Source organism: Bacillus rossius, chromosome 13, assembly GCF_032445375.1.
Source record: "Bacillus rossius redtenbacheri isolate Brsri chromosome 13, Brsri_v3, whole genome shotgun sequence".
NCBI lineage: Eukaryota > Metazoa > Arthropoda > Insecta > Phasmatodea > Bacillidae > Bacillus > Bacillus rossius.
Window position 1 is genome coordinate 15076825 of NC_086340.1, and position 25899 is coordinate 15102723.

The 25899-nt window shown below is 37.7% G+C and overlaps 1 protein-coding gene across 9 annotated transcripts in view; it reads right to left on the reverse strand.

Moving 5' to 3' along the window:
• The window catches only part of LOC134538265 (titin), a 358395-nt gene that overhangs the window by 171476 nt on the left and 161020 nt on the right, over positions 1-25899 (reverse strand). For 7 of the 9 annotated variants that reach the window (XM_063379416.1, XM_063379423.1, XM_063379419.1 and 4 more), the window contains exons 64-74: positions 24199-24370; positions 23384-23570; positions 19741-19949; positions 18271-18398; positions 17073-17238; positions 15785-15886; positions 14871-15302; positions 12495-12804; positions 11935-12123; positions 8707-8870; positions 3952-4081 (exon numbers count right to left, since the gene is read on the reverse strand). In XM_063379416.1, coding sequence (XP_063235486.1) covers positions 3952-4081; positions 8707-8870; positions 11935-12123; positions 12495-12804; positions 14871-15302; positions 15785-15886; positions 17073-17238; positions 18271-18398; positions 19741-19949; positions 23384-23570; positions 24199-24370 — 2189 coding nt within the window. The remainder of the gene's footprint in view (positions 1-3951; positions 4082-8706; positions 8871-11934; positions 12124-12494; positions 12805-14870; positions 15303-15784; positions 15887-17072; positions 17239-18270; positions 18399-19740; positions 19950-23383; positions 23571-24198; positions 24371-25899) is intronic. The other 2 variants (XM_063379425.1, XM_063379426.1) reach the window with 1 other exon arrangement.

A 25899-nucleotide genomic window follows, 5' to 3' on the forward strand; every position in this document is an offset into this window, starting at 1 on the left:
TTATTCGGTGATTTAAATAAAATTTATTTTAAAACATAGTAACTTATTTACATTTTTAAAATTTTATTCTTTTACGAAAAACTTTTAGAAAAATATTTTTTTTTCGTAGTATTGTTTGTTACAGTTGCTTGTTACGAGTTGGGAGCAGCACCATACATGGACTTGTTGCACTACCACATTCCGTTCCTTAAGTGGACGAGCCTTTTTAATTCCACTCGGAGCAAAAGCGTCGGTGACGTAACCAGAGAGTGTGTGAGTGTTGTGTGTGCGTGCCTTATTTGGAGTTGCAGGGACGGGCCGGGGTGACTCAACAGGCGAGTGGGAAGCTCGCGAAACCAGTTTGCGGCACGTCCGTCATTGGGCCCCGCCGAGTCTCAACGAGGTCGGTGAGAGGAACAAGTGTCGGAGGAGCGAGCAACGGGTTTCAGTGGCTGTGCAGTGTGGAACTCCCAACTGATGCCTCGATTTTTAAGGGTGTTGTAAAGGCACATAAAATATGTTACAAATAAAAAATAAAAATAAAAATATCAAAATAAAAAAAATTTTGTGAAAAGTATTCAGGAAATGATCATAATTTTCTGTGTGTGTGTATGTATGTCCACATTTCCCTGAACCTGGTTTCATTAATGTGCACCACAGATGAGCACAAACAATTTATACTTAAACCATCTCTTTTTTTAAATTCATTTTTATAATAATCAATGCTTTCTGAGGGTGAATAGTATTTTGTAAGTGTAGATATGCCTGCAAATTTTTATTTTTATTTTTTTTTCAAACAGGAGACAAATTTTCTGAAATTCGAATGGATAAAGGATAGGTATGGCAGATATTATTTTCGTAACCATGACTAAAGTTTTTTGACAGTGGAAAATTATTCTCGGCCCAGAGTTATGAGTGTGTAGGCTTGCTGCCAAGTGGGGCGGTGTTTTCGGGCCGAAGCTAATGCATAACCTCATCGGACAAGCTGGGGAATCATCTAAGGCACCGCAACTGTGAGAAATGACGTGACGGGCCTTGAAATCGCAGACATGACGTCACAGAACCAAACGGCCGCGCTATGCGGTGTCTGCCGTTGTGATTCACGCGCGGGAGTCTGCCAGGCCAGAAATAAGTAATAAACAAATGTGCACATCGGCGACCCTGGCAGTGACTCAAAACAACGTTGAGTTTTCCTAAACACATCTTCATCCTCAAAGCAACGTTCTACAACTTTGGACAGGCTGTGTTTACTTTAGCTACAGGTAGGTGTGTAAAACATTTTGTCTTTATTACAGAATCAGTACTTTTATCGTCGAAAATAAATTTTAAAAATCATTAAAAAAAAAATTTAAAAAAATTAATTGGCAACAACTGATCACGATAAGTTCAAATGAATTAAAATGATGAACACTTAAAGTTTCTTAGTTTTTTGCCTCTGTCCACACAGTAATAATAGAGATGCAGATATTTAGCATGCAATTTTTTTTTTTTTTCACTCAGTATGTATTTCCATATTTTCAATCTTGTGTCTCAGTTTGTCAAATCTGTGAGTTCATTTTAAAGTGGTGTCTGTTCTTCCACGCAGAACTGCACATGACTGTAAACACTGCTGCATGAGAGTCTGGTCATGCCTTGCCAGGGAGGTGGGGAAAAAGGGGATGTGCAGGGGGGTGAAGGAGGGGGGGAATACGCCAGGCTTGCGTGCCCTCACGTTGAACTCCAAATTTAGACACAGGTAATGCTATACTGACTCGAGACCGAAATAGCACAGCCGAGCAGGGCGGGTAGGAGGTGAATTGGTGCCGGTACTAGCAAAGTGGTAGGGGCGTCGGGGGAAGGGAAAGGGAAGACTTCTAGGACCGAGGAGGAGAACGCTACAGAATAAAAAAAGGTTGCAGCGGCTCAACAGCACTTCTTTCCGAAACTTAAAATAACTCCAACAAACTCCCAAGTTTTCATCTCCTTCCACTCCATTTACGAACTTATTTCTAAAGTTTGGTCAAAATTTGTGGTATAGTTAAGAGGAAGAGAAATTGTATAAATCGTAAAATACAATTTTTTTTTTCTATTTGCTATTCTTTATTACAGACTTTCCTTTATCATTTACAAAAGCATTGTAATAACAATATTTTGTTTTTAAAAACTATTTTTATATGCAGTAAGTAACTTTAAAACACACAGTTTGCAGCTAGCCACTGGGGGCAGTTCTTATCGAACTCACATTATATATTTACATCACATACAGGTTTTCACTGAAATAATGTCTTCTTGGCATTTTTATCAGTAGTCGTGTTACATTATTTCTTGATCACAACCAGATAAAGCTGAATTTTCACCTTGAGCTAACAATTCTGAACCCCCAGCAATCAAGTATTAAAACAGAAACCAGAAAGCAAACACTACCAGCACCTGCAATGCGGCAACACAAATGCTTCAAACGTTAAAACTGAGCTGACAATGATCTGTTTTAGTCGTGGTTCAAAAATTGGCACACCTAAAGGCGTTGTTATTTTAACTGACACCTCTACACAGTGATGACTAGAATTTCCTCATATTAATTTTTTTTTTATTTGAAACTAAGCATAGTAAAATATCATAGGCATTTCAAAAAAAAAAACTGATTTAAAAAATTTCCTAACACATTCTACATAAAAATGGAATATCATATAACCAGGATTCATATGAAATACACGACTTAACTTATAATGTTGCCAATTCTTTTAAACTGAAGCTCCCTCAAAGCAATATTGCCAACAACCGATGGCACTTTTCGATACAATTTTCATAGTAAGCATGGGAACAGTACATGGGTATATCAAAATTCTCACCATAAATGGTGGATATTAAAAATAAGTATTTATATTTGCTAACTACAGAACAAGACAACTTTATGTTTATACTTGCATATGCTGAGAAATTTTTGATATTATCGAGTATGTATTACCAACTTGATAGGAGTATTCTTTCTGTCCAAAAAAAAAATTGAAGCATTTACACATCAAAAATTTTCCCCAAAATTTATATTTTTTCCTTTTCTCCTGTTTTTGAGTTACATAGGCTTCACATACTGTCCCCATTCCTCGAATAAGACTTAGAACTTTACCAGGCAAAATGTTGGTTTTAAATATATCACAGAACAGCTGAACATCCAGCGAAATGGTGAGTATTGCTAAATATTAAATATTTTTTTCCTATTTTGCACCTTTTATGCAGGTATACATAAAAGCCTTTTATACAAGCTCAGAAATCTGCTTTGAATTCAAATTAATTTCAAGTTACCTGAGATAACATTTTTTATTACATTTTTTACTTACTTTATACAGTATAGAACATACTTATATTTGAAAAACATATACTATATGACACAGTTGTTGCACCTTATAAGTTTTTGTTAACATAAATCCTCCAGTGACAAAATGTCATAAAATAAATTATGAGACCTAAATTTAACATATGAAACAAATTTTACTGTCATAAATGGTAACTAATTATTTCTTTATTATCTCATTGAAAACTAGGTAACTACAAATGTATGAAAGAAAACATTTTGCCTAGTATAGCTATCATCACGCAATGGTTAAAAAAAATTAAGTGGCAATAATCCCATTGTAAAAAATAAAGGAATATGATGGGATGAAAAGGCAAGATAACACAAATTTGCTTTAAGCAACATCTAAATTCTACAGAAAAAAAATTTTCTATCACTACCTCCATCAAAAAAAAAATTTTCTTCCTGGTACTTGGAAATGCCATATTTTTTTTTTTATAAAACTTACAGGCTACTAAACATAAAAGTAAAACACACAAGAGAGAATGCCAGCAAAAGGCAAATGAAACGAGCTAAGCTCCAACCGCAGAAATATATGTAGTAATTTTTTTTTTTGTTTCTAAAAATGAAAACATAAAACAGTAAACTCTATCAAAGAAGGTTAAAATAGCTTGAAGGCAAGTTAGGTTCACTTTAGATCTTACTTTTGACAATGAGTTGTGCCGATGTTTCCACCTGGCCGGCGGAATTCGTGGCCCTGCAGGTGAAAGTTCCAGAATCTTCCTCGTACGTCGTCGCAATCAGAAGCACCACGTTCTTGCCCTCGTGAATCATCTGCGCAAACCAATCAGAACCATCGAGACCGTGAAGGACCTTCCTGCGGGCGTCTAGACATTGCTAAAAAAAAAAATCACCTATCAAAGCTTTTGATTCCATCTGCCATGTTGGAAATTTTTTTTTTGTGTGTGATTACAGCAATTCATAAGGAAATATTTCAAAAGAAGAACTGTGGAAAACACAGAAAATGAACTTTTTGTGAGAGACAATGATCAGGGCCCTCCAGAGAAACCACGGGCTTGGGAACGAATAATTTGTCACGCCCTCTCCTGAGAATTTTTCCAACCCCACAGTGAATATATATGTATGTGTATACACACACACACACACACTTACGAGGATTGTCTGAAAAGTTTCCGACCTCAACATGAAGATGGCAACGCTCGTCAACAAAAATTGGGGAATAATGTATCTGCTCGTGCTTTAGGATGTACTCTCTTGAAATTTCAGCCATTTTGGGCGTGAATTTTTAAAAAAAAAAAAAAAACGTTTGCGTTAGTTGGTGCACATGTTTTTTTGTGAAAATGGAAAATTAAGTATCGAGCTGTCACTGAATTATTTTTTTTTTGATTGGCAATATGCCTGCGCTGAATCAAAGACGAATTGGGTGCTGTGCACCGGGACTCTGCACCATCCCTTTACCACAGTGGTATTTCGTGCGGCTGAATTCAAACATGGCCGTACCAGCTTGGGTGATGAACTTTTACGACACCAAAAACTATGAAAGTACAATCAGCTCCAAAAAAAAAAAAGACTGTTCCTTTGGCCAAGAAAGTGGTGGTGAATGTTTTATAGGATCATCTTGAAAAAGAAAAAAACATCACAGGAACAATCTACACATCATTACTTGACAAGATGAAGACAGATTTTGCAGAAAAAGGTCACATTTGCATAAACAAAAAATGTTGTTTGACCAAGAAAACGCACCAGCTCACACCTTAGCGGTTTACACTGCAAAAATCTACGAATTGCGGTTTATCACTGCTTGACCACCCTCCTCACTCACCAGATCTAAACCCAATTTACTTTTTTCCATTGCCTAGGCTAAAAACTGCGCTGGAGGACAATGATTTTGTTCGAATGAGGAGGCCATCACTTTCGTAAACAACTGTTTTGAACTATTTTGCAGAGACTCACGCAAACGATTGTTAAAAAACAACTGCGAGTCCAAAATAGTTGAAATTCCAGAGGGTATGTTCCAAATCATGAGCAAACACATTCCCCAATTTGTTTTTGATGAGAGCTGCTATCTTCATGTTGAGGTCGGAAACTTTTCAGAAAACCCACGTACTAGTTAGTTGTAAGGTGCCTAAGGAACCCGTTGAAAAATGATGAATAAAACAAACACTTTAATGTAATATAAACAAAATATTTATCAAAAATTCCATTTCTTTTAATATTGGGAAAAATTGTTTGTAATGAAAAACTTTAAAAAAAAAATACATTGTGTGTTAGTTGTCTCTGGTCATTAAATAATCTTCCTTGCTGTGGGTTTATTCAATATTAATCAGAATGGCGACCATATTGGCAGTGTGATACGTATGAAGGTGCTTAATTCAAATATTCCTTAATATCTACAATTCACAATCAATTAAATCCTAACATTAGTGTTGGAAAATTGACACAACAGTGATTGGTAGATTCATATTTGCAAGCGGGAGGCCAACAACTTGAATTGAATTAATCAGATATAAACGGCCAAAATGAGGCAAACCAAGCCACGGCTCGCTACTTTATCACTGAAAAATGCTGAAACAATTGGCCACGTCAAAATATGACGCTATGCCCCCAAGCATTTTATATTTGTGCCACGCGAACTCGGCAGCAATGCTAGGAGGAACAGGTTAGCAAAGAGCAATGAAAATGTTACACTGTAAACGCATGAAAACAGAATTCATACAGTGTTACAAAGTCAGTGAGTAAGTAATGAGCGTATTTATATTTATAATAATCTACAAAGATTAAATGTTACTGTGGCTAAACCTGTAAATGTGATCTGGAAAATTGGCATAATTTGTGATCAGGAAAATTGGCATAATTTGTGAGGTTCCCAATGAATTTTACTAGCAATAAAATCATAATTTTATGTCCTGCTATCACGGTCAACACAAGAATAAGAAAATATTTTGGAACCCAACCAGGAAACCCCTTGGTGCTCTGGCCCCAAAATATAAATGGAAAATTCCTGAGGTCTTTTTACGGGAAACTTGTCACTTTTCTATAATTCATGACTTTCAACCTAGATTCTTTGAATGAATCTTGCAATGGGGAAACTTTATCTAAAACATTTTTATGGACATACGCCAATGCTGGTTTTCACTGTATGACATAGAGATTCCACAAGAACTAACAAGAACTATTCATAAGACGTCTTTCCTGTCCATTTTTTGCGGCTTCTCTATGACAGTGATGTACAACTGACCGGTTGCATCCGTCTGTGACTTCTTTTTTGTAAGGCCCACTTAAAGAATCTTTCAACAAAGATATAACTGTGGTGTGTTCACCATATTTGTATTTGTAGAATAATACAAATACTGATTGAAAACTGTAATATTCTCATATTATTATTATTATTATTATTGGAAAAAATTGTTCATTATTTATAATCTATATTCTTTCTAGATTTAAAGTTTAATATTTTGTCAATTGTTTTAAGAGAAACATTTTCTCATTTATGATCACATGTCATAGTTTGAATTTATTGGTTATCCTACAGAATAATAAGATATTAAAAAAAAATTCAGTGTAATAATTTTACTCATGTGTGTCTAGCCCTTGTATTAGTTTCAAAAACGAATTTCTAGTCCTCGAAAATATGCAGTGAAAACCAGCAATAACGTATCTCCATGAAATTTTTTTTTCATCTACAGCGAACTATAGAGTCTCCCATTCTTAGATTACAGTACAGGGTCAGTGGCATTCACTGTTGCTTGTCTGATACTAACCAGGTTGTTAAAATTAAAAATTTAATTTTGTGTAGCATCAATAATTATAACTTTTAATATATTTTTTTAAATGTTACAAAATGTTGATTTTTTGAAGACATAAAAAAAGTGTTTTAACAGTATAAGAACAGTTGTGTATATTATAAAAGAAAAAATATATATAAATTTTAAAAACCAATAATTATTTTTTCACATGAAAAACTGTTTGTAGTATTTAGTCACTACATATTAATAAGGAGACATTTCATTAATAACTTTCTATGGTCAAACAGAGCTAATGTATTTCATATTAAATGATGTAAAATAAATTTGATGACAAATGGTTGAAACCTAGATGGTGTCCTTCAGTTACGTTTCCTTATAGGTAATAATTGAATATTATATGTTGATGTTCTTGATGAAATACAAAGTAAAAGTATTCCCAATTTTTTCATTACATATTTTCCTTTACAAAATAAAATTTTTTATGTACCAAATTTAAAAAAAAATATTCATTTTATTAAATTGTATCTAAAACATTTGTGTTATTTGGGTATATCTGGCAAACAGAGCATACTGACACAAGTACAGCACTAATGACAGATATTGGGTAGAGAGAATGAATGCACAATAAAATGCACACTGTAATTTAAGGATGAGTCACACTATAGTTAGAGACAAGATAATATGGTTTATTTTTAGTCCAATTTTCTTTTTCAAACAGAGGATTTTGGTTTTAGTGTTTTCATTTTTATAAAAGTTGTTTTGTAACACTTACTCCACAAAAATAGGGATAAAACTTATATGCTGCGTTTCAACTGTAAAATAATTTATAACAATTTGGTCTAAAACAGATATTTTCAGAAAAATAGAACTAATTAGCTAGTATTTATGGTTAAAAATTTATCCAATAAGGGATCACAATGAAACAAATAAAATTATTTTTTTTCTGGTCCATGCACTTTGGTACAATTTTTTGTCCGTGAATAACGACATTCCTTGAATGTCAAACATTAAAAGATTCCTTTTATTTTTGAAGTGAAACTTCTTTGCTGAAGGGGTTAAAATTTTTTGGTCGTTACAATATTCATATCACATGAGGGGAATAATTAGGTACGTGGTGGGGGATCCGGTAGAGGAGGAGAGTGCGTTCGCGGTGAAGCCACTCCAACGCGTGCACTAGCGGTCGAATGGAACAAAGGCAAAAAAAAATAGGGGACATAGGTACGTAACGTAGCATGCTATATGCTAGTCGTAACAGCCTGAAGGGGAGATAGCAGGGAAGAGGTAAAAATTACAGAGCAGTGAAATTACAGAATTCTCGTAACGCTGCTCGTGTTTGTCTACTCCACAGTTTATTTATTTTTTTATTTGAGATCGTACCCGCATCCTTAACATTCTCAATTATTATCTCTTGTTCTATAAAAAAAAAATTCTAATCATCTATCTCTAGAAGTTTCACTTCTGTATTGACTTCTGTAGACTCCACGCACACACACTTTTTTTAAAATTTGAATTGAGTTTTGCTTGCATGCTACTTAACGCTGTGACATAACTTTCATTTTGGTGCTACATGGTGTTTCAACATGCTGTCCGGTGTTACCCTCGCTTTCGTCGCGATTCACCGCACGATCTCGTCCCTAGCCACGGCGGAAGAACACCGCGACGTCCCGCCGGGGGGGGGGGGTTCCAACCCACCTGGAAGTCGGCGGACTGGGGGATGACCATGCCCTCGCGCAGCCACTGGACGGTCGGCTGGGGCCTGCCCGAGACCTGCGTGCGGAACTGGGCGGAGCTCCCCTCGGCCACGATCACGTCCCTCATGGGGCTCAGCGTGGGCGGGACCTCCTGCGTCTCCGGGGCTGCGGGCAACAACCGTCCAATCCCATTCTCTTCGCTCCAACCAAGCACCAAGCGTTTCACTGATATCTAATATCCTTACAATCAAATTTGAACATTTTTACATTTAAACTATTTAAAAACACAGCAAAACTTTTACTGTCATACGTACTTCACAGGAGTCCAAGAAAAACCGATGCAGAATACAGCAAATACATACATGTATGGAAAATAATTAAAAAAAAAAAAAAAAAATCATGACAATTTATTCTCTTACACCACTGAAATTGTTTTGTTGATCCAACTGATTAACACACACCCCATTTACAATCATAAAAACATTTTATTTATTGCATTTAAAAAGGATGTATATACATGTTACACTCTATACATCAAAATTTTTTTTTTTGTGAATGAGTTACCAGCAAAATAATAATTTTAAAAAAAAATTTGATTTTAAATGTCAAATTGAATGTCAAGTTATTTACAAATATGAAGTATTTTTGGAATAATTACAGACCCATATGAGCTATAACCCACCCGACCAAAGCCAGCTCTTGCTCGTATGATCATCAATGCTTACAGCCACACAAAGTTCATATTATTTTGTGTTGCTTTGCTTGACTACCTATACACACACTCCAATTCGAAAAATACGTGAAAACGATTTGGCCATGAAAAATTAAAGTGTGTATAGTTATTTTAGGATAGAGTGTTTTGTTTAACCGTAGATAAATAAGAGGTAGTAAAAACGTAATTACAATGAGTCGAGCTGGACTCGTAAATCCCGGTACACGTCTATCGGAACCACGCTCTGTGCTGGGTGTGTTGCGAGGCGGTCGCGGGAGCTGAAGGTAGTAGTAAAAACGTAATTACAATGAGTTGAGTTGGACTCGTAAAACCCGGAACACGTCTATCGGAACCACGCTCTGTGCTGGGTGTGTTGCGAGGCGGTCGCGGGAGCTGAAGTGGACACGCGAGTGATGGCAGAGAGTCGTCGACTGAGAGCGATGCTGTACGCTTGGCGAGAATGGCCGGTGGTGATGAGCAGGTGTACGAGCCAACTACTGTTGGAGTGGATATATCACGAGACCAAGGGCTGGGACTGACTTTGAACCTATTCAACATGGTGCCTACAGCAATGAGGACTGTAAGTTTGTTCCTGTGTGCCCCGCCCCTCAGTTAGATAAACTTTTGAGTTTTATAAAACTGCAGGATTTCACCCAAAAGAAACAGATTGGGGTGTTTGAGAAAGCAGTGCCTACACGAGGATCTAGGGTATAGCGTTTAGATTTTGGTTTGTTTAATGGCCGGACTTTTGAACTGATTGGACGTTTGGGCCTTTCCGGAAGTAAGGGAAAGGTGTGGCCGTTTATTAGTGGTTCCTGTATTTCATTTTGGCAGAACAGAGACAGTTTATAGTTACAAGAAGCTTTACGGCACACTACTTTACAATTTCATTTATTTTTATCTACTTTTTGAGTGCCTTATACTCCAGCAAGGCTGAGCATGGGTATGCGCGCAGTAAGAAGTTTTCACGATGAGCTAGACTGTGGTGCTTCCACAAGCTAACGGGGTGCTTGTGGAATATTTTTTTTTTGAGAACCTATTTTCTTGAACTAGTATAAAAGGCACGATTTATTTGGTTGCTCCCAGTAATAGAGAAAGACTGTAAGTAGCGAGCGGAGGCGTAATATAAACTTTGGCCACGCTGTGTACATGACTGGAGAGAGGCGCTGCACCAAAATAATTGAATGTTCCTCAGTGCTGTGGCCCTTCACTCGGGAAATAATAAAAACTGTCCAGGGTGCAAGCAAGTTGTGCGTCTATGCAAGAAAAAGCCTACTAGGTCGGGTGGTTGATTACAGCATAGAAACTGAAAGACAAATAATCAATTTTTGTCTATCATTATTTTTTAAATAGTTCTTATTTTTAAATCATTCATATGTATAAGTTTGAGGCCAAGCCTTTAACCGTCAAGTATGGAATTAGTATTATAGAAATGTGAAACAATAGGCGGCTGCAGTCGTAGGCTAAAATGTAAATTGTGTTTGTATTAAAATTTGAAAAGATGTAAAAGTTCAGCAGTTAAGAAATGAACTGACATGAGCCATATGTTAGATTAATTTTTGGTGTTTTTTTTTTCCTTTGATACTTTGCGGTTGTCAGCAACAAAGGTGGCAAATTAACGTCCGTCAGTCTGTATTTATTTTGGAGAGTATTTTTTTATAGTATCTTTGTAAACTATTCCTTCCACTTCGTTAATGGTTATGATTGAACTGCTATTTTTTTTCTTGTTACAGAAACCACAAGCTCATTACTGGCAGCTAGGGTCGGAGGGAGTGTGAGTGCGACAGTCTGCCTTGTTTTGGTTTGGTCTCCAATTACTCCTAGCCGGGTGGTGGGTTCGCCATGCCTCGCCATGATTAGGGGGAGGGGTTGCACTATTTTTAATTATGAATATGATGCCATGTTCAAAATATATGACTGCAAATTGCATCTCAATACAAGTGCACAAAATTGTAATTTTGATGGTGAAATAAAATAACAAAGAATATATGTATTTATCAGGAATAAACTCAGAACAAAACATAATTTTTTAAACATTTATTTGTGTTTTAAAATCTTACCAGAGATAATACTGTAAATATGAGGTACCTAATAATAGGCAAATTGTTGGTTGAAATTGAATGTTGAAAAATAAAACATCAATGTTCAGAATAAATTTTTGTTAAAAAATCTGCTTTATTTCCAGACTTCACCAAAAGTCTAGTGTTACACTGTGTATTTTAACATGCATTTTTGGTGTTTTACTGTATGTTGACACACATTTCGGTGTTATTTTAATTTTACTGCAATACACCATACAGTATGCGTAATCAATTGTGGTGCATCTAGTTCAGCTTTTAGAATTTGCCTTCTGTCCTGAATGCACATGATAGATATTGGTCATGTAAATTTTGTCATTTTGTTTACTGGTTCCTCGTTTCTCGGACCCAATGATAACTATCTTTGATATCTGTTACGTACATCCTTTCCTGTATCCAAATAATAACGCGAACTTCGCAGATCTTTACCAATACTCACCCGTCACTTTCAGCTCTCCCGACAGCGTCACCGAACCTGATGGGTTCGAGGCGACACACTTGTACGTCCCTTCATCCTCCGGGAAGGCTTCCGAGATCCTCAGAGTGTACGTGTCCCCATCCTTCAACATCTGGAAGTACTTGGATGGTTTGATAACTTGATCGCCCTTCATCCATTTGAGTGTGGGTGCTGGAAAACAAAAACGACAGTACGTCACGTTTCAAGGAGGTATTACGATACAATCGGAAGACGGAATTAAATTAATTTTTGATGTTATTCTTTGCTGGGTGTACCAATTTTTCGAAATACTGTTCGGAGTTACTCGTTCACCGTCGGCGCGTTTTTGTGAACAGGACATACTGGGAAGTGTCGAGCATGTTTTAAATCACATGAATTTTTTTTTTTCTGAAGCTCTACACACCGTATGTGGGCTTAGGTAGGCTCAGGTAGCCTGAATTACATAGCTCTCCAGGCAAGCTGAATAACAGCACATTGAAATCGGTAGACCCCTGGTTCCTCGCCGCGCGTCAAGAGACAGCACGGGCCGGCGGTGGGCTCACCTGGCTTGCCCGAGATCCTGCACTGGAAGTCCACGGACTGCCCCTCGCGGATGACCTTGCCCTTGAGGGGCTGCACGATTGAGGGGGCCTGCTCCGCCCCCGGGGTGGTCGGCTTGGCCGGCTGCTTCCCGGCGGCCGCCGGCGTCTGCACCGCGCACTCGCACTCGCAGCGGGCCTCCCCGGCGCCGTTGATGGCCACGCACTCGTACCTGCCCGAGTCCTCGGGCAGCGTCTCGATGATCAGCAGCGTGTACAGGCTGTCCTCCTCCAGCGTCTTGTGGCGGATGTCGGGCGTCACTTTCTTGCCGTCCTGGCGACAAGACACGCCCGGGTTCGTCACGAGCCGGGCAGACGCGGAACAAGTAGGAACTCATATCCGATACCATCACAGTAATAGCTGTTTGATGTGCAAGTTTGGGGCCACAGCCATAGACCATGGCAGATTAGCAATACTGCTGGATTATCGAACGTCAGAATAGTTTCAATGGGAAAACCCAAGAAAAATTAATACGTAACAGTATACCAGTGGTTCTCAAAGCGTGTGCCAGGGCAGTGACGTAGCCAGGATTTGTGTATGGGGGGTGTTAAGAAGCATGGCCCCCCTGTATTAAAGCGGGGGGTGGGGGGGTCCTCCCCCGGGAAAATTTGGATTTTAAGGTGTAAAATTGTGCTATTTTAGCAGTTTTCGGTACTTAAATTAAAATATTGTAATGGTAAAAATTGTATTAATTTTAATAAGAAATTTGTTTGAGTGATGAATAAGAAATTAATTAAAGATTTGGCTTCGCCCCTGTGCCAGGGCACAGTGGTAAAGCTTAGAAAGTTTCCAAGTACGCCCTGTGGTATTCCAGAGAAATGACAATCATCCAGATATAAAAAAAAAATGTAGTTACATACTGTATTATAATATTTTGCTACGGATATAATGCTTATTTTGTTAACACATCATTATGATGTGTTATTTGAACGACTCTACAGGGTTTTGCTCGAACAGTGATTCAGTTCGGTATGACACTGTTTGCAAACAAGCCTTGAGTTGACCATCAGTATATATATCTGCGAGGTGTTAACTATTGTCAACATATTTCTCAGAACCTTGTAGGACTTTATATGCGCCCGAACTTCAAAAAGTTTGAGAACCACTGCAGTGTAATAATGATAATTAAAACAAGTTGCTCTACAGTAAGAAAAAATTAAATTTAGTGTTACTATTTAAAAAATGTTTTTGACATCACGTAGCTTCCATGGTCAACGAATCCACTAGAATGTGCCAAACAAAACAATGCTGAATTAAAGTGTGTTGACTGTATTTATGAGTAACAAAAAGCATATTTTGATGATTCAAAATTATAAGTTTCAATTATTGAAATGATGGCTAGCAAACAAACATTGTATGTCCCCTTTTTTTGTTGGTTTTGAGGTTCGGTTGTTTACTCATTCATCATACACATCTCTAGCATGTTACAAATATATCATGTCCAAATAAACAGTAAGTTTAAACTTCAAGCGTTACTATATTGTATACGGTATACCCATCAGAAATAAGGGTTTAGAAACATTCACGTTGCGATATCTTGAACCTTACACAAGTGGATGCAATGTGAAAATAACCCTAAGCAATGTGTATTATCAATAAAATTAAAGGAACTTTTTGGTCTGACTAAAAATATACAGCTGAAAATAAAGGTTTTCAAACAGAAATAAATTTTTTTTTTCCTTCCTCTATGACTTTGTTTAATAGCTGAGTCTTAAGGGGCCCGCCTCGTCAGGGGTGTATGTGTGTTAGTGAGGCGGAATGATAAGCGCGACGCTCGATGGTATTTCTAGCGCGGTATCACCTCTAAGCTCAAGGCTCTGAACTGGCGCGAAGTCTTCTCGTCGTCAATTGATAACTGTGAAATTTGTGCGGTGACCGTATTTTTATATTACGGGGAAATGAAGATAAAGGTGTAATGCAAGTCCTTTAAGTGCTTTCAAGAATCTGTACCACTTGTTTTACACCTAAAAATTACTCTGAAAACATGCGTTTCAGCCATTTTAACTATTCTAGAAATACAGTTTAAAAACATGATCCATAATTAAAAGTACTTTTCGGGCCTCAGCGAACTCTTAAATGCTTTCCGTAAACATACCCCACTCGGATATCTTGAGTAGTTTTGAAATCGCGTTGTTTTTCCTTAAGCTCTGCACACCGTGTGTGTGACCAGGTAGGCGGGCCCCTTGAAGCATTTGTGATTAAAAAAAAAGTTTTTGTATAAATTAAAAAAATGTATGGTACAAATAATTACAGCAAAACACTTATAGGGATGAAATGTTTTCGACAAGCCAGCGAGTTTCTCCGCCTGTAAGGGCAGTGTGTGAGAGACTGGTGCTGACCTTGAGCCAGTACACGTCCAGGGGCTTGGTGCCCGAGACGCGGGCGTCGAAGCGCGCCAGCTGGCCGGCGTTGGGCGCGCAGCTCTGCACGGTGGACAGGAAGCTGGGCGGCACGACTCCCCCCCGGCCCGCCCTCCTCCTCTCCTCCACCACCAGGTTGGCGCTGCACTTGGCGCGCCCCCCGCGGTTCTCCGCCACCGCGCTGAACACCCCCGAGTCCTCGGGGAACACCTGGCGCAGCATCAGGACGGACTTGGTGCCGAAGGTGTGGATCTGCAGGTCCGCCGAGCTCTGGATGGGGAAGTCCTCGCGGTACCACTGGACCTTGGGCAGGGGGTCGCCGTCGAACTCCACTTCGAACCGCGCCTGCTCCTGCTCGAAGGCCCGGCACGGCTGGATCTTCTTCGTGAAGAATGGCGGCTTTGCGGGTTTCTGGAAAATTACGTTAAAATCACCCAAATCATACATAAAATTGAGGGTGATTAATGTCATTAACACGGACAATTGAAACTGAGAAAAAAGCTGTATGGTGTCAAACTTTTTTAACCCATTCCATTCTTAACCCACAAGTGGAAAATTACAACCACATAGTAAAAAAAAAAGAAGGGTTTCTGAATTTAATGCTGCTTTGAACTCTTAAACATAGTAAAATATGAAATCCAAACATACTGAAAACTTATTACAAGGTACCTTAAAAATCATATTTTTGGTATTTAAAATAAAAAAAAACTACTTTACACTAAAATGTTACTTAATGTAAAAACATCTTGTTGGTATCACAAAATGTATGTAAGCTTTTAACTTTAAAAAAAAAGTATTTTTTTTGCACGAGGTACTGCACATGCTATAAGCTATAGTAATAACCGTGTGCACGGGCCCGTCCCCAGAAATAAACATAATTGCGTGTCACTAACCACTTGTCCTTGCACCACTCGCTCTTGTGTCTTGGCCTTATGTTCAACTTCTGTTGTTTCTGTGGCTGTGATTTTGCGGGTGATCTCCAAGTCATCTTTCACCTGCAACCAATTTTTCCAACTGAATATCCTGCTCACAAACTAAACAAACATTAACACTTAAAATGTAATAGTTATAGTTTCCAGCCACATTACCTATAAAAACTTCTAATCTAAAACTTTTATAGAATGAAAAAATTGACAGGAAGAGTAAAATGAAATATTTTGATCAATGTTTCTGTAACAAAAAAAAACCTACTGTTCCACATCCAAACGATCTTATGTAATAACAATAAGGTACAGTAATAAGTATAGGTTGTTATTTTGCACGGTTTTGCACGGGGCCATTTGGCAACAAAACCTTTAAGATTATAATGGTCTACAAACAGCTAGGATACCCAGTCAGTGCTCACTATCTTGAGTCATTTCGAGCCCACAACTCTTGCCACATAAGCGAGATGAAAAACCGTAGAGAGAAACTAAAGGCCCAAGAGCTAATAAATTTTTGGGGTCACCCTCCCTATTTCTTAATGAACAAATTTTCAAACTGAACAATTCAAACAATTACAATCTTAAGACTGTAAAAGTTACTATGGTCACAACTCTAAACGTGGTCTGTGCATATCACATTACTTGTAAGTAGTGATGCGCCAAATCCCGATTTTCTCAAATCTGAAACTCGAATCCGAATCTAAGTCTCAAGGGTCAAAAATAAACTAATAAACAAGAAATAAAAATGTTAACTATGGTGTTAGAACATTTAACCCTTTAAATGTTTGTTTCACAAACAAAATTTCCAGAATCAATACATATTGAAATTTTCTTTATACATTACCTGGAAAATGGTAACAGGATAAGTATGAAGAAAAAAATTCACCTGGTAAACGTCAGAGGTTATCTATGTTTAATTTTTTGATTTACTTTATTTCTTCTAATATTTTTCTTCAAGTATTTTTCCTTGAATATTGAATTCTCCGAATACTAATGATTTTATGGTATTTGAGGATCTGAGGATTTGATTGGCCCATCCCTACTTGTAAGGTTTCCTTTCAACAACAGACTTTAAATTTTCGTCCTCTCGGGGTGAACCCGAGCATTAAAAAAAAGTCTCGGAACTGAATCAGGCCCCGGGGATAATGGCTCCCCCTTGCTCCTCGCTCTTGACAGCCCTGGCGAGATGCGACAGCGAGAAAGGAAATTCCCCGCGCGACGAGCCCCACTCTCGCTGCGAGCGGAAGGTGGGCCGTACCTCCTTCTGAACCTGCTTCTGCTTCGCCACGTGGACTTCCCTGCCGTGGATGGCGGACTCCATCGGCTCAGGCGCGGGCCTGACCCTCTGGGAGTCCACGGACACGTCGGTGGTGCGCCTCTGCACCTGGGGGGAGCCCACCGTCCCCTCTTGGGTCTCCGTGTCGCTGAAACACCAACATTCTCCGTAGTGATGGGCAGTACGGGTAAAAAAAAAAAAACAGATTTTTAGGCAACCACCAATCAATTTTCTTAACAAGTATGATAACCAATATAAATCTGATTCAATACTTTTTTTTAATAATAGTGAATGTCTCCAGAAATTCAATTTTTGAAGTCAGTACCTTAATAACACTCTTTATTAAAAGGATTTTTCTTTTTGCAGATGACAAAAGAAGTATTTTATACCATAAAACTTGTACATTACACTTTGCCTTTGACTAATTAACAAACACAACATTCAAGCACAGCATTACAGAAAAATTGGTTTGATAGATGCCAGTGGATAGGTGACATCTGAACGGACGTAATTGTACTTTTTATGTATCAGTTGGAAACGATTACATCAGAAATTCAGAAAATTGGGAATACCAGCCGATACCAAATTTTTCAGAACATCTCAAATTTCTTGACTTGCACTCAAACTCACCCCTGTATACATTTATATACATTATTGGTCCAAAAATAATCTAACTTCAAAAAAGTAGGTCAAAAACTGTATTCTTACCTTATAAAAATGTCAAATTTATAAATTCCAATTCTTTAGCTACTTCAACTAGAAAGTAACTAAATGAGCTTACTTGAACTTATTATACGTACAGCAAAAAATACATCATGCATGAATATCAGTATTTTTTTTCCCTTTTTTTCTTTAAAGTTGCTGTGTTAAACTCATTAATGGTTTAAAAAAAAAAAATCTTATATTCAAACCAATACAGTTATTAATGACAGTATCTTCAGCTTTACCACTACTGGCCAGTGGCGGATCCAGGATTTTGGTTTGGGAGGGGCTTGACCCAGCTGAGGCTAGGCTTTATCAAGGCAAACACTAAAACAATAGTGGACCCAGATGCTTTTGGAGGGGGCTTGAGCCCCTTGGCCCCCCCATCTGGATCCGCTACTGCTACTGGCAAGTGTTTTGGTTCTGTGCCACCGAGCACAGGCGGCGGAGGCGAGGGGTGATGACGGGGCGCACTCACAGTTTCTGCTCGTAGCTCTGGGCCATGCCCTTGGTGACGGTCTTGGCCGCGATCTTCTCCCCCGGGATCGCGAACTGGTGGGACGTCTCTCGCAGGCGGGTCTCCTTCACCACCTGCTCCTCCTCCAGCTGCGACCACACGGACAACATGACTGGCTGACGGACAAACCAGTCACTGGAGATCGGCAAAATTTCACAGTTTCATTTCGTGGTAGGCTAAACTTTGGCTAGGCCTCTGCAAAAACAAATTTTTTTTTTATCCGTAACAAATATCAAATTGGAATGTTTATAATATTCACAAAGCCGAATCAAATCGCAAATATTGATCCCCTGCTTAATTCTACATAGTTGCGCGCCCTGGACGATAAAGTTGGTATTTCCTACTTAACATTCATTATGTATTTTATCTTGTGCCGGCCGCTCGCACAAAACTACTTGACGGCTGCAAGCCACCCTGCAACGCTCCTTGCCGGGCAGCTCCGCAATAGCAAATAAGGAGCTACTGGACACGCAAGTACCGGCATAGCCTACGTTTGTGCTACGGCTAGGCCTGTGCAAAGCGTCAACCAAGCGAATCAATCGAAGCTCTTTTTAATAATCTATTTTACTCTATTTGACTTCGCCAGGAAATTTTGCTATTAATTTTATTTAAAGCTTTCGTGTGTGATGCAAAGCTTTGTGTCTTTTGCAAAGCTTTAAAACATTGGAAGCCTAAGATTAGCTCATGAAAATATTTATTTATTTTATTTTTTTTTGTGGCGTAAACAACCAAACAAAAACAAACAAAAGGCGGCATACCATTAGCGATTATGAATGCTCAATATTCATATTATGCATGGTTATTTTATAATATTTATTGAATGATATACATAGGGCCAAACTGGTTAATCACTTAATCAGTTCAAACATTACAAATGATGAACAAATTTTTTTATTTCTTTATTTTATAAAATAAGTACAGTAGAGTCCCGCTAATCCAAACCCAGCTAATCCGAAAATCCTCCTAATCCGAACAGGGCTAGGATAAAAAAAAATTTATATCATTTAAGAACTAAGAAAAGTAAAGAAAAACAAGTATTTTTCAAGTAATGTTGTACGTTTATTAATATGTACATAAGAAACTTATAATTTATCTATCTATCTATGCGAGTAATTAAAAATATTATGACACTAAATATGTACGCTAAATAATAAAGGTGTATTTTTCGTCTGACCTTCCTTACATATTTGATATATCAGACACTAAACACGCCTCCAAAAGACAATATATGGATTTTCGCTAATCCGAACAGGGTTCGGTCCCAATTAGTTCGGATTGGTGAGATTCTACTGTATGATTAAACTTAGTCGAAAAACAATATTTGCGATACGATTCGATTCGATTTCCGCTAATGTTTCAGACATTCTACTTGATGCTCACTTGGCACAGGCCCTGGCCACGGCTGAGCGCGCAAGCGGCCGTCCGGCTCACCTCCTTCAGCTTGGTGTAGTAGTCCTCGCCCTTCTTGCTGCGCACGGACTGCTGCCACTCCGTCTCGGGCTCCTTGGCCACCTTCTGCTTCACGGCGTCGCTTATGTCCACGTGGCCCTGCAGCAGCGTGCCGCGCTCCTCGAAGGCCTTCTCCAGCTCCGTCTCCTGGCGCTCCTTCTGGTACTGGGTCAGCTCGTAGTCGTACCACGCTGCGGCGACAACGCGAGGCACACGTCAGCCGCCCGCATGCAAGGGCGTTCCCCCGTCCGGGTTGTCGCAACCCCCCGGATCACCGTTCACAACGCTCGCATCAACCGGGGATAAAATCGGACGTAGTTATGCAAAAAAGGAACCAACCCGCAATTTCGTTATATTTTATTTGAAACTAAATTTAAAAAAAAATTGTACAAGGTCGATTGTACCGTCGTTGCCATTATTACATCAGTTTTTATACTAGACCATTAAAATTATACCCACATTATGTTATCAATAGGAGAATTACAATTTATAATTAACTTTAACTTTAAAAATACTCAGAATAGGTTTCATGTGAGTTGGTTCCTTTTTTTTTTGCATAACTACGTCCAATTACTCTTGCCTTCATAAAACATATACACGACAGTATGTACGACATCCTTACGAATCACACACAGTATACATCGACAAACAAAAAAAAATTAGTGACGCAACACTTAAGAAAGTCTTACGATAATAAAAAAAAAATTAATTTGGTAAATTAAGTGTTGGAACAGCTAAAGACCTTCGGTAATGTGATTTAAATATGCAGGCTGTTATGACATACACATTTTACTTTACGTAATCAGTAATCACACTTAACTTATGTCATTCCTGGAAATAAATAATTGGTCATTACATTAGATACATTATACAAAAAATTTAAAAAAAAAAGTATATTTTTTTGAGTCCATGCTGCAACATTAACCATTAAAATTTTTTTACAGGAATTGATACACAAGAATGTTATAGCAAGTACTTAAACATGAGGTTTATAAGGGGGATGTAAGAAATATGTAAAATTCACACATCCACATTTTACTGGAGAAGAAATGCCTTGTACTTCTTACCTGCTAGACACACACATGCTGTTTGATAAAAGTTTTATGTAGTTCAAGTGATACGGAAACACATCTTTCAAATAAAACTTTAATAAATGCCATGAAAGTGATCAAATTTTTAACAAGAACAAGATTAATTACAGTACGTAAATAAAAATATTTTTAGTACGCTATTTCAATAGATATTTTTTGTTTGTCACACAATAAACTGTGCCTTGGGGTTTAGCTATGGTCTAGAACCTTCCAAAGTTAATAAGCCCTATGATTTTCTTTCAACTCACCAAGTTATTAATCAATTAATATGACAGTTAAAATTTATTTAACATTATTGCTATATTACTGTAGTTACATAAATTGCAAAACTATTTTAATAAGATATTAGCAAGCCAGACTACAGAATTTCAACTAAAAAATTTATTTTTAATTTTTGAAAATGCTGTGGAGTTCCAATAACCAATGGCAAAAGAACATAATATCATTAAATATATTCATCTGAAATTAATATTTTCATGATAATTTAGTTGGTTTTCTTAAACATATTATTTTTTGATAGTGTAGTAATTCTTTACGTAACTTAAAAAAAAAATAATTAGTTTGTTAACTTTCAAATATTTACAAGACATTTATAAATTATGTAACATGTAATTATTATAAACGTCATCAATGTAACCAAGCCAATAAGTTATTATTTGTTTATTTCCTTTCTATATGTAAATTAATATTTCAATGTAAATGTTCGTTACCTATCTGCAAAAGCATTGAAAAAGAAAATAATAAATATCATGGCACATAAGTAATAAAAACATTTAATTTGTCATGCCATAAACATACAAATCATGAATTTTTATTTTATGAAATTGTTTCTTAGAATTGCTATCATAAAGAAATTGCCCATTTTTTTTTAGAGATTTCATCCAAAAATAATTACATTTATATTATAGGTTACACCTCATTGTTTTAATTACAACCACTGAACAAAAATTAATTTAATATGATAAATCATAGAAATAATGATAAAATTAAGTAAAAAAAGTAAATGTATACAAAGTTCAAATTATTACAATTTTACCAAAAACTAATTTCTTACATGAAGTGAAAATGCCCATGCACATAAAGATAGAATAATAGTTTTATTTTATTTTTAGCCACATGAAAGATAGATATAGAAGAAATAAATAATTACTCACATCAACATGCACCATATCTGTTATTCCTCGACAATAATTACTTCAACAGCTTTGCAATTAGCATTAGTTTTTAGAACATGCTATAAGAAAATTTTACGATAACAAGATTAACCTAAATAAAATGGAGGCGCCATACCTGATGATATCCGACCAGGAAGAGCGAAGATATACAAAGCAGTCGGCACTTAACAACAGCATCCGGCCGGCAGGGGGAAGACGGCCGTCGTAAGCGAAGCGGGTGGGGGAGAAAGAGAGAGAGAGACGGAAGTCCAGGAGAGGTGGGAGTGAATGTGCGTGTGTGTGAAAGCGTGTAGCTTGTGCGTGTTAGTATGTCATCGCGGCACACTCCACTATTAAATACCACGACCAGTACTCATGACCACACTACCGCCCGTCAGCGTTCGTCGGAATGCACATCCCAACAAACGCATCGACGCTTAATGGAATGCACGTCTTCACTCATTTAATTCTTTATGTCGTGAATCGAGTGTAAAGCTGTGAAGAGCATGGTGCGGGTCGTACATGTTATTGTGAGTTTCGTGTTAGACTAAATATGCTCAGAAAAAAAAAATTGTTTCTATGTATCTATTGCAGTGTGAGTTCAAAACCATAGTTCATGTGCCTTGTTAATGTCAGTTGTGAATATGCACACCGTATGTTACAGACAAAATGGAAATGTAAATTCATATATACAAAAGAGCAAAAATGTACAGCACACAAGTAAACTTACTCTAACAAGAAACCAAAAATCAGTAGCAAATATTATATGTACCAATCACCAAAATGCTGCAAAATAAGATTACAGAGGATGATAAGATAGCTGTGAGACTCCAGAGTTTTTTTATCACAGAGTCACCACAGGTTATTTTGAACACCCCCGTTTATGGCTAGGCTTTAACCACCATGATGGATTTTTTTTCTTTCTGGGATCCGATATTTATGAAGAGAGAAATATTTTTGAAAATGTCTATGGAAGCTATTTTTTATTTGTTATCCAGATGTGGGAAAACATCAAATGAACCTCCAGAGAGTGGTGACACAAAAGAACGGAAAAAAAAATACACAAGTGTAAATATTTACCTAAATTTTTATGAAAAGCGGGTAGCGTCTGGCATGTATCTAGGAACAAAAATTTGCTAAAAAAATGCAAAAGGCAATGCCCAAATTTATAGTGGAACTTATGCAGAAATAACTCTGGATAAATAATAACGGCATGAAAATGCTATCCCACAATCCAACATGGCGTGCAAAGCGGAGCCTTGAGATTGTGCTGTACTAAGCTAGCCACACAAACAGCGATAAAACTATCTTTGAAGAAGACTGCTCGCGGGTAGACTCCGCCCCGGACGGAGGCGGGGGGCGGCCGACCTCTCGACTTACGTCTGGGCGAGTTCTTGAGCACGTTCCTGTAGTCGTCACCGCGAGGCTTCACCGTCAGGACGGTCTCCGTGATGGCCTCGCCGGATGAGTTGCGAGCCACCACCTCCACTTTACCGTGGTCGTACTGGCGTGTCTTGGGGATGTCCAGGTGCCACATGCCGTCGTAGGTCAGCTTGTACCGAGAGCCCTGGTCAGAATAAAAAAAATTACGTACAATTTACGAATTCAGCACCAATCATGGAACGGCGCACAAAAAAATTCTAGGTGGTCTGCATTTTGGGCTACAGCCGCCAAGGGTTTGTTTCGTGTATTTCCAACGCGCTGAGCGGGAATGTTGTGTATGAAATAAAATTGAAAATTATGTGAATAAAATAATTTAACGAAACTGATGTTGCTTTATTTTTTTAAGTGAATTTGATGAACGTCTTACTTGACGGTTGGGCGACATACCAGAAAAATTGCAGACACCAAACATTGCGACACCAAACCACGAAAAACTCAGCTCATTGTTCACAACCGCTGGTTCAACTGACTCCATATCAACATCAAAATCATCAGAGAGCACATCAACGTCCATTACCAAACAATTTTCTGCATTCCCCGTCGCTTCTCGTGAGGTAGACGGCTGAGCCTCGCACGAGCGCACCTTCGAATATAAACTGCGGAATACTTTATGCATTAAACTTAATACCTTAGCTCTACATTTTAAAAGAGTACTTTGCACCACAGATAGAAGATGTCAGGTGAGAATGAACATAAACTCTCGTAGTGCGTTGAACGGCCCGAAAGCAAGCGTTGCTGCGGCGGTGACTCACGTTGACGACAGTGTGTCCGTTGATGACCCACATGACCCGGGGCTTGGGGTGTCCCGTCACGCGGCAGCAGAAGCGAGCGCTCTCGCCCTCCGTGACGGTGAACGGCTCCGGCCTCGTCACGAACACGGGCTTCTCCTTGGGTTTCAGTTCGTCGTCCGGTTGCTCGGGAGCTCTGCACAAGCAAAAATCACCCTGCCAGGAACCACGCTGACAGGCTTAGGGCGTGCACCCTGCCACTTCATTTCTTACAGACACGTCAGGGGCCAATTTTCCTGAGTTCTTCCTGCTTTCCCTGTTCATCCTAATTTTTTTTTTTCCTGTCCCAGTCAACTCTCCGATAAAATCAGAGACAGACGACAATTCACATTAATACTAAAAAAAAATTTCAACAAACATAAACATAATGCAGAACATTCTATAGAATGATTTCCTGCATAGTATACCTCTGCTCTGTTCTCTCCATTAACACTAAGAAAACTATGCTATCAGTTTAAAAAATAAAATAAAAAAAAATTTGTTTGATCAAACCTGAAATAATACTGCTAATTATGATCAAGCTGAAAAAAATTAAAATTTTTGACCATGCTTAAAATTAATACACAATTGTTTGTATCCAATCCTTTCATTAATGTTAGTAAAAATCAGATACATATTTTTGATAGAACACAAATTTATAAACAGGATATATTCCGGTTTTAAGATATTAGGAAATAGATACTTCATAGAAATTTCTGATTGTAACTACGATACTGCCAATTTCCATGTATTTTGTAGGCATTTACACCTTTTGAATTCTCTGGCTTGTCTCTGTTTCCCAGATTTTTCCTGGTTGTGGCAAGCATGTACATTCTTAACAGTAAAATATTGTACATAGAATTAAAATTATTTCATAACATTTCAATTGTTAAAACATTGCTCTAAAATATTAATTAACTTTATTAGACATCTATATTACTGCTGGAAAAAGGTGTACAAGAGAAGCCAACATTTTGCCTCAATTCCTATTAACAAATAGTATAATCTTTCTATACATAACTGAAAATGCTAAATTTAATACTTTTCTCACTAATAATCTCACTATCACACATGATTTTAACTATTAGCGAAGTAGTACAAATGTATCCAATTTAACAACCTGAAATTAAAATTGTATTAACACGTACAAAAAAAACTATACAAATCCAATTACCGAAACATATGTTTAACACATCCGATAACCAATACAAAACCGATTTAATACTTTATGTAAATAATAAAGGTGAAAGTCTCCATAAATTCAAAATTTGTATGTAATAAGTCAGTAACTTAATAAAATTAGTGATGGTTCGAATCCCATTTTTCTCGAATCCGAATCTAGAATCTGAATCCAAAACAGTACCTCGAATCCACCCCTCGAATCCGAATCCAGTTCTCAAGGGTTAATTATAAAATAATTTATAAGTTAAGAGAAAAAATTGAACATTATGCCAAATTATTTAACCCTTTAAATTTTTATTTAAAAAAACAAGGATTTGACACGGTCTGGATCAAGACGATTTTGTTTTTGGTCACATATGTTTCCTGCAGTGCTGAACAAATGTTCAGAGAACACTGTCGCAGGTGGTGAACACAAATATTTTTTGGACAGTTTATGTAGCCTGGGTGAACACGCAGACTGAGTTTTCCAGTATTCGAGAATGTTTATTTCTGGGTTAACTGTAG